Source organism: Sinohyriopsis cumingii, chromosome 4, assembly GCF_028554795.1.
Source record: "Sinohyriopsis cumingii isolate HCF-2022 chromosome 4, ASM2855479v2, whole genome shotgun sequence".
In the NCBI taxonomy this organism is placed as follows: domain Eukaryota; kingdom Metazoa; phylum Mollusca; class Bivalvia; order Unionida; family Unionidae; genus Sinohyriopsis; species Sinohyriopsis cumingii.
In genome coordinates, this window is record NC_142964.1 from 31060083 (window position 1) to 31079455 (window position 19373).

The 19373-nt window shown below is 36.3% G+C and overlaps 1 protein-coding gene across 2 annotated transcripts in view; it reads left to right on the plus strand.

The window, feature by feature from the left end:
• LOC149800880 (uncharacterized) overlaps positions 1-19373 on the plus strand; it is a 142861-nt gene that overhangs the window by 58486 nt on the left and 65002 nt on the right. For both annotated transcript variants that reach the window (XM_089954907.1, XM_089954906.1), the window contains exons 10-13: positions 3103-4718; positions 9874-9952; positions 15135-15212; positions 17559-17648. In XM_089954907.1, the coding sequence (XP_089811033.1) occupies positions 3103-4718; positions 9874-9952; positions 15135-15212; positions 17559-17648 (1863 nt within the window). The remainder of the gene's footprint in view (positions 1-3102; positions 4719-9873; positions 9953-15134; positions 15213-17558; positions 17649-19373) is intronic.

The window sequence follows — 19373 nt, forward strand, 5'->3', positions numbered from 1 at the left end:
ATTTTGCATTATATTCTGTGCAATTAGATGTATATTAGTAACTTACAAATCCAAGAAGTCAGGAAACAATAATAGTCACCGTTGATGGACGATATCATATGTCCTGTATTTAAATCATAATATATAAGATTTATGCCACATTACAAATACGCTGACACCAACTTACATAAAAGAAAAGCAAAACTGAAAATTGCAACACTAGAATAGATATAAACAAAACAAATAGAGAAAATAATTGTGCTAAATACACTTTAAAAAAAAACAAATGCTGAGACGTCCAGCATAAACGTATACCAATCAAACTCGGCAAATTCAATGGCAATATATTATACATACTCATTTATGTATTATAAGAATGCTGGATTGATTAGGAAAGATAAATTTTTGTACGTCGAAATTCCAAAACACTGACATTAGTTTTGAAGACTTGATGGTTACGATATAAACCAGTGCAAAACTTAAGATACTCAAGACATGTCAGAGAATGTTACAGGATGCCATTTGACTGTATATACCACACTTCTTGCTGTATTGCAGTGCATTCTAGAAACTATTTTGCATGGGAGTTCATGACACCAGTGGTTTCAAAATCTTAGTTTAAACCATGCGCCTGTGTATCATAACGTCTGGATGGAGTTTTACAAATTAAATTATAGACTAAGTTATGAAATGTACTATTTTACTTAATATTACTTTACTGTAAAACTATTCCAACGTTTTCTAATCTACAGTAAATTAATAGTACAAAAGTACTGAATATTGATTCAAACTTAGTAATAATTTATGAGAATAATAAAATAACTATTCTTTCTCTAAAATTACATAATTTTGAAAGACAATTTCTGCCATATAAAATAAAATACCACTATCAAGATTTACACTTTCTAGATGATATGCAATGTGGAGAGCTCTGTATGTATACACTGAGTCCATGCAAGGTTAAAATGTTTATAACTCCCTAAAAGTTACAATTGAGATAAATTTACGAGAAGTTAGAAAAGAAGATATTGAAATTGCATAAATATATTTAGACATAAATGCATTCACACCATACATCTAAGAACCAACTGTCTTCTACCTAAATTACCTATATTTTTTTGCATGTTTGATTCGATGACGTTTCTAATTAAAAGAAACAAAAACAAAAACAAAACCCAAGCAAATATCAAAGTACATGTATATACATCAACCTGCAAAAATATATGCATAACGATTGTAATTAGAAATTAACAGAATCGTGCAAAACTACTGTAAGAAACATTGGGCATATGTTATTGGTATTTGTCTTTCTGCTTAAAGGTTTACCTAGATTTCAGCGATTGTTTGATTATGAGGAGTAGAAAGATATTTCTCAAACCAAGTGATAATTCAACTTTTCGGAACAAATGTCATAATCCACAGTATTCGTGGCAGCATAGATAAATTTCATAAATTGGAACCTTCCTAATTTCTAACATAAGAAATTATCTTGATGCATTTCATGTTTAATTATTTAGTACTATGAGACAGGACTATTTCTTTGTACTACACATTTGGATCGTGTTTGGTGGTGCATGACATGAAGTACCAAAATTATGGCTCGGAAAAGATATGTCACGGAAATGTCTATGTTGTCAAACATGTACTCGGGTTTCGCTGCCGCGTACAACGTCAACCGGGGGTGGTATATTTTTTCGGCTCTAGTTATTTTGAAATACTGAGCGAAACTCAAATATCATGCTGCACGCGCAAATTGCCTGGGGCGGGAAAACCTAAGTACCTAGCTGCGCATATCTGTCACAGCTAGTATATATATAGAGCAAATTCTCTATAATCGAATTACATTACGACGAGTCTTGTCAGGAAGCTTACCCCTTTGCGGGAGCAAATCTCCAGCTGTAGAGGTAATGAAATTTAAGTATCTATTATTATTCGTTTTATATGACAGAATTGTTCAATACTTAAGATGTTTTAGAATTTATACTAAATTCTACACAGAGTCAATACTTAGGTTATACAACACCATATTAAAAATACTATAGGCTGGTTCGAGTTAACTATTTGTTGTAACTGAACAGACAAATTGAATCTAATTATACGCTGGATGCATTAGACGATTAATGTAATGGGTAACGAATTCATGTGCGCGCATGCGCAACATATATCAATGCAGAGGTACTTAACCGTGTCATGTGTACTACACGGTTTAGTTGTTATAATTTTAGCTGCCTTATACATCGTTTGATGTTGAGTCACAGAACTCTGTGTGGTTTCGTGTGACGTATACACTGTGTCAGGTTACGTTGTTTCGGAAGTGTGTACTGGTTTTCTCGATGCGAGTGACCAGTGCTTCGCGACCATTGGGTCTGTATTAAATGTGAGGGCTCTCCAGAGATCCTTCAACAGACTGAGAGGGGCGGAACGTGGGTGGGCGCTTCTCTGGCCATTGACTAGAGCGAGTGGAACGGGAATTACATCTAGGACGTCAAATGGGCGCCACAAAAGTTATATATATTATGTGCTCCATGTTATTTTCACTATTTAGCAAATTTACATGCATTTCAATGTCGTTATTTGAATGATACGTTCAAATTTACATGCATTTTAATATCATTATATGAACGATACATTCAAGAATTTTATTATGTTGATCGGTGATATGACCTAATTCACGTTTGTTTGAAATTCCATTTGTTAAATTCATGTTTGAGGTTTTTTTTCTTTTGAGTTACTTGTTGTTGATAGTTCCATGTTAGGAACCTTATAATTTTCCTTACATTTTTTTATAATGGTGTCAGATTTTGTCAATATTTAATTTGCGTTCATAAATAAATATCTTAACGCAGTTGCTTTGGGTGTCTTCCCTAATCCAGTCCCAACCGGGCTTCATCTTGTGACAAATGGTGCCAGGAGTGAGATTATTGGATTAGGAGGAACATTATTGGATTAGGCGGAGTAGGGACGTTAGTTTACATAGGTCTTGACTCCGGTAAGATTTTTCAGTTATGTTTCAGACTGTGACCTTCCTGACAAGAGATAATTCAGGCCGGGGAGTGAATACCTCCTCATATTCCGTTTTATTTATTATGATAGTGCACTTACGATTGATATTCTTATCTACAGTATGTATTATGTCCTCACCCAAGGATCTAACGGAGTTGGGCAAACAGTCTAGGTATGAGGGCGAGGCCCTTCGAAACTTCGTTCAGGAGGAGCTGGCTCGGAAATGGGACCAAAGTGCGAAGGAGAGAGATATAGAGAGGGAAAAGTCGGAACTGGAGAAGCAGTCAGAAAACAGGTTAGAGTTCGGTGACAAGAGGTTAGAAGGGTTAGAAGAGTTGGGGGACAAGAGGTTAGAAGGGTTAGAAGAGTTGGGGGACAAGAGGTTAGAAGGGTTAGAAGAGTTGGGGGACAAGAGGTTAGAAGGGTTAGAAGAGTTGGGGGACAAGAGGTTAGAAGGGTTAGAAGAGTTGGGGGACAAGAGGTTAGAAGGGTTAGAAGAGTTGGGGGACAAGAGGTTAGAAGGGTTAGAAGAGTTGGGGGACAAGAGGTTAGAAGGGTTAGAAGAGTTGGAGGACAAGAGGTTAGAGGGGTTAGAAGAGTTGGGGGACAAGAGGTTAGAAGGGTTAGAAGAGTTGGGGGACAAGAGGTTAGAAGAGTTAGAAGAGTTGGGGGACAAGAGGTTGAAAGAGTTAGAAGAGTTGTGGGACAAGAGGTTAAAAGAGTTAGACGAGTTGTGGGACAAGAAGTTAAAGGAGTTGTGGGACAAGAGGTTAAAAGAGTTAGACGGGTTGTGGGAAAAGGGGTTAAAGGAGTTGTGGGACAAGGGGTTAAAGGAGTTGTGGGACAAGGGGTTAAAGGAGTTCTGGGACAAGGGGAGAAAGGAGTTGTGGGACAAGAGGAGAAAGGAGTTGTGGGGCAAGAGGAGGAAGGAGTTGTGGGGCAGGAGGTTAGAGTTGTGGGACAGGAGGTTAAAGTTGTGGGACAGGAGGTTAGAGTTGTTGGACAGGGGTTTAGAGTCGTGGGACAAGAGGTTAGGGTTGTGGGACAAGAGGTGGTTAGAGTTGGGGTACATCAGTTATTTCTGGTTGAGGTTCAAGTGTTTGTTCAAGAAGGGGCAAAACAGGTTGTTAGAGTTGAGGGGCAAGAGGTTAGAGTTGTGGGAGTTGAACAAGCAGATAGAGTTGCAGCAGGCCGACAAGGAGACGTATTTGAAGCAGGCCGACGAGGAGATAGAGTTGAAGCAGGCCGACGAGGAGATAGAGTTGAAGCAGGCCGACGAGGAGATAGAGTTGAAGCAGGCCGACGAGGAGATAGAGTTGAAGCAGGCCGACGAGGAGATAGAGTTGAAGCAGGCCGACGAGGAGATAGTGTTGAAGCAGGCCGACGAGGAGAAAGATTTGAAGCAGACAGAGAAGGAGATAGATTTGAAGCAGATTATAGTGCAGATGATAAAGATTTGCATGAATGAGTTGATAGAGTTGATTATGGGGTTGAAGCAGGCCGCGGAGGAGTGGGTGGGGTTGAAGCAGGCCGCGGAGGAGAGGATGGGGTTGAAGCAGGCCGAGGAGGAGAGGATGAGGTTGAAGCAGGCCGAGGAGGAGAGGATGGGGTTGAAGCAGGCCGAGGAGGAGAGGATGGGGTTGAAGCAGGCCGAGGAGGAGAGGATGGGGTTGAAACAGGCCAAGGAGGAGAGGATGGAGTGGGAAAGGGAAGAAGAAAGAGAAAGAATAGAGCAGGTAAGAGAACTTGAGGTAAGAAAGTTAGAGAGGGAGAAACGAGCAAAGTTAGAAACCATAAGTTAGAAGACAGGAATATGGAAAAATATCATGAAAGGAAATCTGAATTATTAGAGGCTAAGAAACATGGGCAACAAAAGTCAAAGTTAATAGGCCCTAAATTACCCCCTTTTGAAGATGACGAAGATAACTTGGATAGTTATTTGCATAGGTTTGAGTGATACGCCACCATCCAGAACGGATAAAAGATGATTGATCGCTCCATCTCAGCATGTTACTTAAATGTAAAGTGCTAGATGTGTATTCGGGTCTACCCAATTAGCGACGTATTGAACTATGACGCGTTAGGAGAGGCACTCCTTAAGAGATGCAAGTTGACAGAGCAAGGGTTCCGCAAAAAGTTTAAATACAGTAAACCCGATAAAGGTGAGACATTTACCCAGTTTGTCAGTAGGACGGGAAATTATTTCTAACGGTGGGTTGAATGTGGCAAGATACAAAAATCATTCGAGGGCCTTACCGACTTTATACTTAGGGACCAGCTGTTAAACGCTTGTGTAAGGAATTGTATTTATTCCTGAGGGAAAAGTCCTTCAATAATATCTATGATATGGCTACACAGGCAGACCATTTTGCCGAAGCTCGGGAAGGTACCCAGAATGTGATCTCAAGGGATAACAAGGGAGGTGATCAAGATAAAGATCAAGAGACCCAGAGAACACGAGATACATGGTACAAATAAGGGTGGAAACTTACAATCTGGGAAGGGATGCTATCAAAAGCAGAGCATGGTCTGGAGGCGGTAAGCGCGATGATTTTCCACGTGATAATTCGGCATCTAATGACGCGAATAAGGTATACTAGTCCGCAGCGCGTTTACAGATCGGTCAGGATGTCATTCAGTCGATCGGCACTTGTCTTTTTTCCGAGGCGAGGCGAGGGTACCGACTGCTACTGTTACCGCCAACGGACAAGAAGTCACGGTCTTACGAGACACCGGGTGCACAGTGGTCGTAGTAAAGCGGAGTCTCGTTAGGGATGACCAAATGCTTGGTTGGAAATCCCCGTGCATATTATTCGATCAAACAATTGATCGCGTTCCAGTCGTAAGAATAGAAATCGATATGCCTTTTCTGACGGGAATCGTTGAAGCACTGTGTATGGAAAACCCCTTATACGACCTAACTATCGGAAATGTCGAGGGATCCAGACTCACAACACTTTCTGATTTCCGGTTTCCCATTGTACAAGCGGTCGAAGCTGGGGCAAAGGCGCAGGCGGATAAAAAGCCTCTACGTAAGTTCAACGTTCTTGAAGCCGTTACCGATATCTCGCGCGATGAATTCACACGCGAGCAAAGGCACGATGCGTCCTTAAGCGCGACTGCGGAGAGGATCGTGTCCGGTATTGCGAAACATTGTAAGGGCGGTGGAAGCTCTGAATTCGTACGTACCAAAGGTTTAATGTATAGAGAATTTACCACGTCGGACGGTAGAGAGTATGTCCAACTGGTAAATAGTGACGTGGCACGATTGTGTCGGCCGTACGACGTTTGCCAGAAGACTGTGTCAAAGGAAAGGAATACCAGAGTACCACTAGGTAAAAAAGGGTAGCTGTCGATATTGTGGGACCCATATTTCCAATTAGATCGGAAAAAACGATACATCCTTACTCTGGGAGATTATGCCACTAATGCCTTGAAGCCATAGCTTTACCATTAATTGAAACTGAACGTGTATCCGAGGCGCTTGTCGACATGTTAGCAGGGTAGGGGTACCCGAGGGAATTCTCAGATTGTGGGGCCCAGTTTACCTTAGAACTTATGGCAGAAATTAGTAGGTTATTGTCAATTAAGCAGTTGCGCACTACACCGTATCACCCCATGTGTAATGGATTGGTAGAGAGATTTAAGAGATTTAACGGGACGTTGAAACAAATGCTACGTCGAATGTGCGCGGAGAAACCGCGAGATTGGGACCGGTATTTGAACGCGATTTTATTCGCGTATCACGAAGTACCGCACGAGACCTTGTTATTCTCGCCGTTTGAATTGCTATACGGTAGGACAATTCGTGGTCCTATGCGGATTCTGTGCGAGTTATGGTCGGGTGATGTTGCGGACGGAGAAGTTAAAACCACGTACCAATACATCAACGACTTACGCGAGAGATTAGAAAGTACGTGTCGGATGGCACACGACGAATTCGCGAAGTCGGGTCGCTAGTACGCGAAGTATTACAACCGTGGAACGCGAAGTAGGAAATTTGAAGTGGGTGATCGAGTGTTGGTGCTAATCCCTACTAGCAGAAACAAATTATTGGTCCAGTGGAAAGGATCATATCAGGTCAAACAGGTCAAGGGTGAAATGGACTACCAAATCGACGCGGAAGGTAGGTCGAGAACATTTCATACCAATATGTTAAAGCGATTCGTGCAGAGATCTCATCAAACTGTTGAAAAGGGAGTTTTGAACGTTGTATGTATTGCGGTCATAGAAGATGAGTCGAGTGACAAACCCCAATTAGACCCCAACACAGAAACTCCCTTTGCATACCCCATGGGTTTTAGGAGAAGAGGGAATACAGATGTCAGCGTGTGCCCATAATTACCTGTGATTTCAAAACCTTAGTTTAAACGATGCGCCTGTATATCATAACGTCTGGATGGAGTTTTACAAATTATATTATAGACTAAGTTATGACTATTTTGCTTAATATTACTTTACTGCAAAACTATGCCAACGTTTTCTTATCTACAGTAAAATAGTAGTACAAAATATTGAATATTGATTCAAACTTAGTAATAATTTATGACAATAATAAAATAACTATTCTTTCTCTAAAATTACATAATTTTGAAAGGCAATTTCTGCCATATAAAATAAAATACCACTATCAAGATTTACACTTTCTAGATGATATGCAATGTGGAGAGCTCTGTACGTATACACTGAGTCCATGGAAGGTTAAAACGATGTTTATAACTCCTAAAAAGTTACAATGGAGATAAATTTACGAGAAGTTAGAAAAGAAGATATTGAAATTGCATAAATATATTTAGAAATAAATAAATTCATACCATGTATCTAAGAACCAAATGTCTTCTACCTAAATTACCTATATTTTCACATGTTTGATTCGATATCTTTTCTAATTAAAAGAAACAAAAACAAAAACAAAACCCAAGCAAATATCAAGGTACATGTATATACATCAACCTGCAAAAATATATGCATAACAATTGTAATTAGAAATTAACAGAATCGTGCAAAACTACTGTAAGAAACATTGGGCATATGTTATTGGTATTTGTCTTTCTGCTTAAAGGTTTACCTAGATTTCAGCGATTGTTTGATTATGAGGAGTAGAAAGATATTTCTCAAACCAAGTGATAATTCAACTTTTCGGAACAAATGTCATAATCTACAGTATTCGTGGCAGCGTAGATAAATTTCATAAATTGGAACCTTCCTAATTTCTTACATAAGAAATTATCTTGATGCATTTCATGTTTAATTATTTAGTACTATGAGACAGGACTATTTCTTTGTACTACACATTTGGATCGTGTTTGGTGGTGCATGACATGAAGTACCAAAATTATGGCTTGGAAAAGCTATGTCACGGAATTGTGTACGATTTATATCAATATGTCTATGTTGTCAAACATGTACTCGGGTTTCGCTCCCGCGTACAGCATCACCCGAAGGTGGTATATATTTTCGGCTCTAGTTATTTTGAAATACTGAGCGAAACTCAAATATCATGCTGCACGTGCAAATTGCCTGGGGCGGGAAAACCTAAGTACCTAGCTGCGCATATCTGTCACAGCTAGTATATATATAGAGCAAATTCTCTATAATCGAATTACATTACGACGAGTCTTGTGAGGAAGCTTACCCCTTTGCGGGAGCAAATCTCCAGCTGTAGAGGTAATGAAATTTAAGTATTCTTTATTACTATTCGTTTTATATGACAGAATTGCTTCATACTTTAGATGTTTTAGAATTTATTCTATATTCTACAGAGTCAACACCTAGGTTATACAACGCCATATTATAAATTCTATAGTCTCGTTCGAGTGTGCTATTTGTTGTAACTGAACAGATAAATTGAATTTAATTATACGCTGCATGCATTAGACGACTAATGTAATGGGTAACGAATTCACGTGCGCAACATATATCAATGCAGAAGTACTTAACCGTGTCATATGTACTGCACGGTTTAGTTATAATTTTTAGCTGCCTTATACATGGTTTTTGATGTTGTCACAGAACTGTGTGGTTTCGTGTGACGTATACTCTGTGTCTGGTGACGTTGATTATATATATTATGTGTTCCATGTTTTCACTATTGCTATCTGAGAAAATTTACATGCATTTCAATATCGTTATTTGAACGGTACATTCAAATTTACATCCATTTCAAAATCGTTATATGAACGATGCATTCAAGATTTTTGTTTGGTTGATCGGTGATATGACTCAATTCACATTTGTTTGAAAATTCCATTTGTCAAATTCATGTTTTAGTTTTTTTTTTTGAATTACTTATTGGTGATAGTTGTCAGATTTTGTTAATATTTAATTTGCTTTCATAAAAAAATCTTATTAACGCAGTTTGCTTTGGGTGTCTTCCCTAATCCAATCCCAACTCGGCTTCATCTTGTGACATAGATGAAATATAGAAGGTTAAATTGATAGATAAAAATATAGCTATAATTAGTTGTAATAATTAGAGGTAAAAACAGATTTATTGATTGGAGGATCTATTTATGGATTGAAACAATCGCAGATAATGAAAATGAATCTCGTAGATTTATCAGATGTTGCGATAACGTAAATTAAAATTAATTATATCATTGGATATTATATAGAGTGCATACATGCATACATACATGCAAACATCCATCCATCGATGCATACATACATGCAAACATCCATCCATCGACGCATAGATACATGCAAACATCCATCCATCCATGCATGCATACATACATAGATACATGCATACATGCAAACATACATACATACATGCAAACATACATACATCCATGCATACATGTATACATACATAAATCATCCATTATCCATTATAAGTTTTTTAAGATCGTCTATGAAGATTTTGTTGAAATTTCTTTTCTTTTAAAACAGGTCAAAACCAAGAAAGAAATAACGCCATTCCTTACTGGACCTTGCTATTCGTTTTGTAAACATGATAAACATGATATAGGTACGTAGTAAGAGAGCTTTTTTATAGCTTTACTGCTGTAGGTTTATGAAAGTATATTGCTTCCTTGTTTCCAAAGGGATAGTGTTTTATCAACGGGGTTCAGAAGCTGAAAACATTTTGTGGTGAAATTTAGGCACTGTAATATTGAAAAGATGATGTAGGATAACTTGAAAATTAACGTGCATAGCATTGCAAATTGAAATCATAATTGCATGTCTGGAACAGCGGGTATTATCTAGACGCGGTTTTGGGAAAATAAATGTCTGTACTCAAATAAACCAATGCTTTATTCCATCTGTAACAACTTCATTAAAACTTAGTGCACATTTTTCGGGCAAATTTGTGTTGTATTTGAATAATTGTTTTGACATTAAATTAACCCGTATGTATCATTAAATCGTGTAAACAAATTGTAACACTAAAGTTAGAAGGGACATAATGCATGACTACTTTTCTGGGGGCAAGAGACGTTCATTCATATGTTATCCTCTGATCAATAAATACGTAATGACAAAGCTCCTCCTTTAAAACTAACTTGAAAAATATTGTAAAATGTTTTTAAGAAATAATGTGGAAAGGTATTGCTTAATAAATCTATTCTAATGTTTCAGAATGTAATTGTTTTACATTCATTGCATTTTGATTGTTATGGTTGATCTGATGAGCTGACGTGCACAAAGAACTAAGCCATTTAATGGTACTTAATGCTAATAACAATATAATACGTTAAAACTATTTTCCATAACCGGATATAAAAGCCAATGCTCAAAATGTGGTGGGATATTTATTTTCACCTACCAGTAAACACGGTTCAGGTCACAGTACATACTTCTATTTAACATACAGACATACTATTATGACACTATGGTCTTAAAAGACAAACAAGAGCAAAAATCAACAAGTTTTGTACAATTCAAATGTTAGTTTCTGGAAAACTCGACAAGATTATAAAAAATTTTTATATAAAATATCACACTGGATGATCTACGCAGTTTTTGTCTGCTTGAATCAATACTGCACCAACCACAACATCACTTGCATCAAAAAACATTTTAAATGATCGAATTTTGGAGCCAAAAGAACTGCTGCACTCTTAAGTAAGGCCTTAAAACTAGCAAAAGGCACTTGGTATTTTTCAGACCAATGAAATTTAGTTTCTATATCTTAACAAATTGGTCATGGGTTAAGCAATTAGGGAACAATTGGAGTAAAAGTTCCAATAATATCCAGCCTTACCTAAAAATGTTTTTTACTCATTAGCACAGAAAATTCAGAGATACCCTTAACCTTAACTTCTATAGGTTTAACTTGTCCGTGTCCCACAAAATGTCCTAAGAATGTAACACAAGCATGGCAAACCTCACTTTTACTTATCAAATTTGCATAACGGAGTCCATCTAAGAATTTCCGAATGGGTTCTAAGTGACAGTTCCAGTTGTTGTTGTAGATGATGGCTTTGATCAATTTAAGCATAACAATTATCTAAACCCCATGTAATCATCTTCATTGAACACTGAAAAGTACATCCCAAATGACATAAATTTACAGAGTTAAGGTCCATCTGGAGTCACGAATGCCGAAAGTTTCCTTGCCCTTTCCTTCACTGGAGCATGCCTTAATCCTTTCAGACGGTCAAACTTGGCGGCATAATTTGCATGCCCAATATTTTCAATGTGGTTATCGATTCCTTGCAATGGAAATGAATCTTTTTTTCGTCACACCGTTCGCTTTTCTATAGTCGGTGCACACGAGGTAAGGTTTACCTACACTCTGCACAAGAATACATGGTTAACTCCAGTCACTTTTCCGTGGTTCTATTAAATCATTTTCCAGCAATAAGTGAATTTCCTTTGTCAAATAATCCTGTTAGAGGTTTCATCATAAAGGGATGCTGTTTAACAGGTGTGGAATCTAAAATTTCAGTTTCAGGGTAGAACATCTGGAAACAAGTGCTCATTTTCAAATAACACCTCTTTCAGTTCACTCTTTTCTTGTGTCTGTAGACGTGGAAATTTCTGGTACTGACTACTCAAAATTTCTGACTTCCGAAGATTGGTTACACGAAAGTCACTATAGTCTGATTTCATTCCTTCATTTAAATCCTTACTGTGTGGGACAGGTACAGCATAACTGACTGCATAATGAACAGTTATTTCTATCAACATTCTCATTTAACATATTTATATAGCAAAGTTCTTTTATTGTTGTCAGGTGTGTCAATAATATAATTTAAGTCACTTACTTTCTTTGAACTGTATAAGAACCTTATGCTTAGTCTGAGTAGGATTTTTAGGTATGGGCAACAAAAAACTATCACCAGGCCGAAAAGTCATTTAATTTGTAGTTGTGTCATACCTTAATTTCATTTTTGAGTTAGTAGAGCAAAGATTAGTTCTTGTAGCTATACAAACGTATTGACAACTTAAAATTGAAATTCGAAATATAATCAAGACGATTAATTTATGAATCTTCATCTGAAATACATTACCCTTTCTAAAAAAACTACAATGGTTTGCGGACTGTATGTCATAAACCTAGCTAAAAAGGTCTAAATCCTAAAGATTCAAAGTGACTAGCTCACAGCTAACAACAGTAAAATGAATATCTTCGTCCCACTCTTTTCTGGTATCAAAACAATATGACTGAATCATACTTTGGAACGTTTGATCAGATCTTTCTAGAGTCCCTTGGCTTTTAGGGTGATATGCAGAATAATTAACTTGCTGCATGTCTAATTCATGCGAAGCTTGCTGCAAAATTCCAGACATAAAAGTGGACCCCTTATCAGATTGGTCAGATTTGGATAGGACAAAATTGTGTAAAAAAGCTTCATCAAAGCTTTTACTATTGTTTTAGTTTTATAAGTAATTACCTCTGGAAATCTTGTGGACGGACCCATAATGGTTAACAAGTATTGGTTGCCTGACTTGGTCTTAGGTAAGGAACCGACACAACCTACCATTATTCTACTAAATGGTTCGTCAAATGCAGGTATATGTTGCAGATGAGCATTAGGTATCTGATTGGGTTTTCCTACAATTTAACAAGTGTGATAAGATCTAGAGTATTTACAAACATCTTCGCTTTTCGGCCAGTAGGAAAGATCTTGTGATAAGTTTAATCGACCCCTAAATGACCAGCCAAAGTAGTTTCATGGACTAGATTCAGAATTTCCTGTCTATATGAATCATGAACAACATCATAGCTCACTTTTATTTATCTCTAATTGCATTTTCTCTCCTTTCTGCATCTGCATTTGTCTCCCTTTCCTCTTTTTGTAGATGCATTTGCTTTTGTCTCTTCTTTCTTTTACTCTAATTGCATTTGTCTCTCTTCTTTCTCTTTCTGAAGCTAAAGCTTTCTTAACTGTTTTTATTTGTTTTCTTGTTTTAATTCAATTCCATTACTTTTATTTCAGAACCTGATACAGACTTGTTAATCAAACCATAAGCACTTTTATCCTAAACATTCTTTTGTACCAAATATTGGTCCAAAATATTGTTTAATTTCTTCCTTCATTAAAGAAGCCTTCGTCTCAGAAAGATTATAATATCTGGAAACCGGAAGCTATTCATACTTTTTCAAGCACTTTCACCTTTCATGGGTAGGATTTAGATTAAATTTCGACACTTTAGTTGACATTGTGAAAGCTTGTTGGTTTCACTATGTAAAGTCAAAAGACTAGGGACTAAGAAAACATACGAAACAAAGAGAATTTAAATTTCAGAAACAACGTTTTCTGAAATATTTTAGAAAAGTAGTATCCAAAGGACGAAACCTCTATTTTCTATTAAGATTCTGTTCTTAAAATAAATAACTGAAAAGAACAAAAACCAAGCCAGTTTCTAAAATTCAACAAATTTAAAAACGAAATTACAGTATTGTGAAATAAGTCACAAACTATCCTAAGTTTTATCACTGGTCCAAATGTATAAAGCTCAAACTCAATTCCATTGGTATTTCAAGTAAGTTCCAATATTTCACGTGTTTATGTGCCTGTAGTCTCAAACGTGGTAAATGTGTCAATGGCCTGTAGTGTGATGAAATGCTAACAGTCTTTTAATATATCACAGTACTATAATCCAAACATATTCTTGTCTGAATTCACTATAATTCTAAATTATTGTTCCAGTCCAAGAATATTATACACAATACAATGTATTTCCAAAGAATAAAAATTTGAAAAAAATAATTCCACCCAAATGAAACGATGATCACATCAATAAGACTGATTCTGCCTTGGATGTTAAATGCAAGAATGAGTAATTTCTCAAGCAAACAAAAATATATAAAAGACAAAGACACAGAGCCAGGGTGAGGATCAAAAGTTAACTTCATGAAAATTTTAAGTTGTCAACAAGATAAACTGTTACTAAATTTATAATAAAGAACGCATTAAACACCAGGTAGACTACGTTTTATTTATGATGGCAGTCCAGTGTCCTAGATACCGATTAAAATAAACATGTTTACATTAATAATACTCTAGATACATAATCATGGAAATCTTAGGAAAAATATTAGCTGCTATCTATGATGTTGTCAACAAAACAAATGTTACTGGTCAGGTAAACTATGAACTTGTTTTTGTACAAGGAAAAAACATAACAAACAATGCTGATTAAACACACCTACCTACCTACCTACCTACCTACATTCCTTCCTTCCTTTAAAATGTTCTGACTTCAAATATTTCCAACTTTGATTTTGTAAGATTTCTGAATTTTATTACTAACATGTCAATCCCTGGAATACTAAATTTCAGCATATTTGTATCACTTAACATTGTTGCAAACGTTTACAACATGTGCATAATGTGTACCATAGTTATACAAAAGTATGAAAACGACATTTGCTGTTTCCATAGTAAAGGACCTGGAACTGAACGTAATGTATACCTTCTTTTCTCTCTAAATGTTTGCAGGTTATATTTATCTTTAAAAGATTAAATATTTTATACAACACCATTTGTAGTTCTTTACCAAATGTTTAAGAAATGTATCCCTTTTGCTTCCAACACAAGAGGATCGATATGGGGTCTTTTATGCCATGTGAATATCAGGAAGTTCATAACTTTTGAGATCATTTCCCCCTAACAGTTTCCATCTGACTATCTCTGCCAGAATGCACCCGCATTTCGAATTTACACTTGAATTAATTCAACGATATCGTAATGTTATAGTGTTGTCGAAGATAAGACAAAGCCAGGTAGAAGAGATACTGACGGCATTAGAGTTCGACATGCTCATCCAGTTGTCAGGTACATATTATAACTTATGTAACGAAACACCAATTTATTTAATTATGTATCGAGTAAAGTCTTCGTTTTGAACGCAAACAATTTATTACAGAGATCGTACTTTTTCAGTCTAATCTATGAAAAATCTAGGGAAAACATTCCTTTATACGCTGAAAACTGTCTGGAAAGGTCTAGGTGAGTTATCTCCCATGAACTTTGAACTAGGATGATTTTTGTGGGAAATATTGAATGGTGTACATTCTTGAGTGCACATAGAGATATTTGATTTTTTAGAATTGAAAGATGTGCGCCTAGTTTTAAGGAAAATACATTCTCCTGTATCTTGTTTAGTGCTATTAAAATGTAAGATGTAAAAAGTATACGAGTCTTTCTTGATTCGTGAATCAGTAAATCAGTGAATTGCTTTCTTGACCGTGTATAATAATGCTGTCATTGTCATGTCACCAGAGCCTCGCAGAATGTTTCGCCCGAAACAGTTCAAACGGCATGAGCCAAGGCCCGGTTATTAACTGTCCTAGCTATTCAGCTGGTGATAACTTCCGTAATGCAACCTATGGCAACTGCACAATAGCCACAAATCACGTATATTGTCCTGCTTCACCATGCACAGAATTCGTGTTATTAAAAGTGATAGTAGCGCAAATGAGTGACTATTGTTACACACGCCACATTCATAAATGATATTCGTGTGCATAACAGCTGTTCGGTTTATGGGTTAAGATGAAGTTTGTATCAGAACGGTTGAAATTGAATCTTGATTAATAAATTGTAATCACAAATACCATGTTTTATATTCTTTTATATTTTCAAATACATCTTGAGATTTTATTAATTTATCTGAAAACTGATGGTAACTATATCGAGATTGCCAGATCAGGTCTTGTTGTTAGCATCATAAATTCCGTACCATGACTCGACGCTTCTCATCTTGTAATGATTCGGATTTTCTGACTCTGACAACTCGACGTTATCTAACAATCAAGATCGCATTAGAGTAAAAATATATATATATATATATATATATATATATATATATATATATATATATATATATATATATATATATATACAGCACAGCATTCCTGCTGAAAATATATACAAGTATGGAAATTGTTGTTGTTGTGGGTTGCGTGGGTGGGTGGGTCAGCGCGTGATATACAAGGCGGTTAGTATAAATGGATGAAAAACCCGGAAAAAACCCGGTAAGAACTAATGACCCAGGGGAAGCTACTGGAAAGTTTTCTCACATACCCACATGGATGGAAGTGATATGGCAATGATAGGTAATGGCGAGCAATTTAGACAACTCTGCCATCCGGGCCCCCTATGGACAATTAGGCATTGAGAACTGTCTGGCAATCTTACGTCCCTTCGACATATTTTTAGTTCTTTTGTACGATCTTGTAAGCTCTCAAACCTGATCTATCGATCCGTCTGGTGGTCTGGTCATGGGGACGTCTCGTTCAGAACGTGTCCCGGTATACAGAAATGTTCAGATTTTATTTTGCCCACAGTGGTCACAAGCAAAATACCTACATACTGTGGATAGCTAGTAATGTATGTATCATTAATATCCTGATACTTATCGCAAAACATGGTATTTGTGATTACAATTTATTAATCAAGATTCAAGATTTGAATTATTACTCTTGACCTTAAGAAAAGTATTCTGAAACGAGATATTGTATAGCTACAATTAGTGGGAGAATCAAATATTTTCTGAGAAAAATGTCTCCTCTTTACAATTACTTTTATAATATCGGCTTTGTATTTCTAGCCTCATATTAAAGTACTAAAAAAAGGAAGTAAATCCCAAATGTCCACTCACACTGCCTGCCCCCCTCCCCCTCTCTCTCTCTCTCTCTCTCTCTCTGTACACCTCATAGCCCCCCCCCCCCACACACACACACATACACACACAACAGCTACATTCTACTATTGCATGGAATATCAACCATCATAAGGTAATTCAAACGTTTAAAGCCTGTATGTATAATCCATCATCGATTTCACAGCGCTTGACAGCGACGTTTACTTTTGCAAATGAATGGCTAATATAACTGAACATGATATAGTAACTATTGCTTTTTGATATTGTCTTTATATTCATACATGTTACATTTCTCATTGTAAAATTATGTCTCAGCCATGGAACACAATTTGTTTTCTTTCGTCATACCGTTCTAAGCATTTATTTTCAGTACAAGAGCCTTGATATCATTCCCTTTATGCCCTGTGAATCTTATGGAATTTGTTACATTAATAAAGTAGGTTTCCATCTTACTTTGTCTGGCAGAAGGCACAAAAGTTCTGAAATAACTAAAAGTATATATTGTTATCTTTTAGATTATGTCTGCCCTGAAGAAAAAAGACACTATAGACAGACTGAAAACGACCGGCTGGAACTGATCTGGAATTTGTTATGTCATCATTGGGGTAAAGTGATCAAAGCACCTATTTCTTTGTTGTTATCTAATACAATCCTGGTTGTGGATGAAATAAATTTAAATTGGAGACTTATCTTCTGGAAAACCAATCTCTTACAATTTAAACATCCCGTAAAAACTAATGGCAGGGCAGGTTGAGGTGGGGTATTTGATTTTACGGAAAGATTCAAGGGCATTCATCTCAAGTACTTCTATAAGACTCTTTAAAGGACTCAATAAAATTTTCACTTGAAATTGTGAAATACAACGAATTTTGTGGGAAACGGTAGTGTTATACACTCCTTAGTGCAAATCCTATTATTTATGAATCGTGTAGTTTTGCATGTACCGCTTTGAAAGAAAAAAGACTGACTTATTTCGCATACATTCGTAAATAATTTAAACATGATATATGTTGATTTCTTTGCTCTTTTGTTTGTATAAATCCAAAATGTTTCTAAAAGTTGGATTTGGCATGAATATCTTTCACAATATTTTACTGCCCACTGTGTTGGCATGCGTGACATGTGTCGAATATGAGATTAAAGGATCAACAATATAATTATCTTTGTAATATTCACCATTAATTTGTGACAGATACAACCGTTCATACAAAAGATAATGGTTTTGAACCATTTTGTTATGAATAATGAAAACACGCTGTTAATATAAAATAAGTCGTAATAAGAAGTACCGGTACATTGAAAATGTATAGAGGTACGTGCGCGGAAAAAACTACAGCGGTAAACCAGTAATACTGCGCACCTCTACTATATGGGAAGTTTATAACTCTGCGTACTTTTAATGATGTGATTCCTTCTTCATGCACCCATCAAGTTTAGGATTTTATCTAGACTACATTAGCCGAATTATTGAGTGTCTTTTCTCCAAAGAAATCTCAACACGCTAATAGAGACGAATCAATTATAGTAATTTGAATTCTCTGTCAAAATCGTGGTCTTTATACCAATAAGCACCTAGTCATTGCCTAGTAAGGGAGACAACAAACAATAATTCTTGCTATAATGATAAGCCACCTACATAAGATACGAGAAGCAAACAATGATTCAGACTATCTTGCTTCATATTTGATCAAATGCATTGTGGAAGAGATATTGAATGACTACATGAAAACACGGATCACACTACTAGAAGCAACTATGATTCCAGTTGTTACAAAATGCACGAATTTTATAATTTATCACATTTTTAAATAATAGCAACATTGATTAAATATGCACTAATATATGAAATCCTTAGAGTAGTAAGTTGAGTTAACCAACTTACACAGTGGTTCAGCAGCCGCGGACAATGAGTGTCATGCGTTTCAATCTACTTAAATTGAAAATTCCCAAACAGCTTGCCAGCAAACCAGTTCACTGTACTATGCAGTTATTTTGTTGAATACTGCTTCATCATCTCATTGACAGGGGTCGGGTTTGTAATGTAGTTAGAAATTATTTAACTCACACGGTCACCACACTGACGTACGTTCTCTAACATACTAAGAAGCGACCAGTACAGGAAAATTGATCAATATATATATATATATATATATATATATATATATATATATATATATATATATATATATATATATATATATATATACACACACAGATGCATGGAGTATTTCAATTTCTAGAAGGTACTAGTGACTGTAGTGAAATGCGGACATGTATATCTAGGTATGGTAGACACAAGAAGAGCAGAACTGACCATTTCAGATGTATTT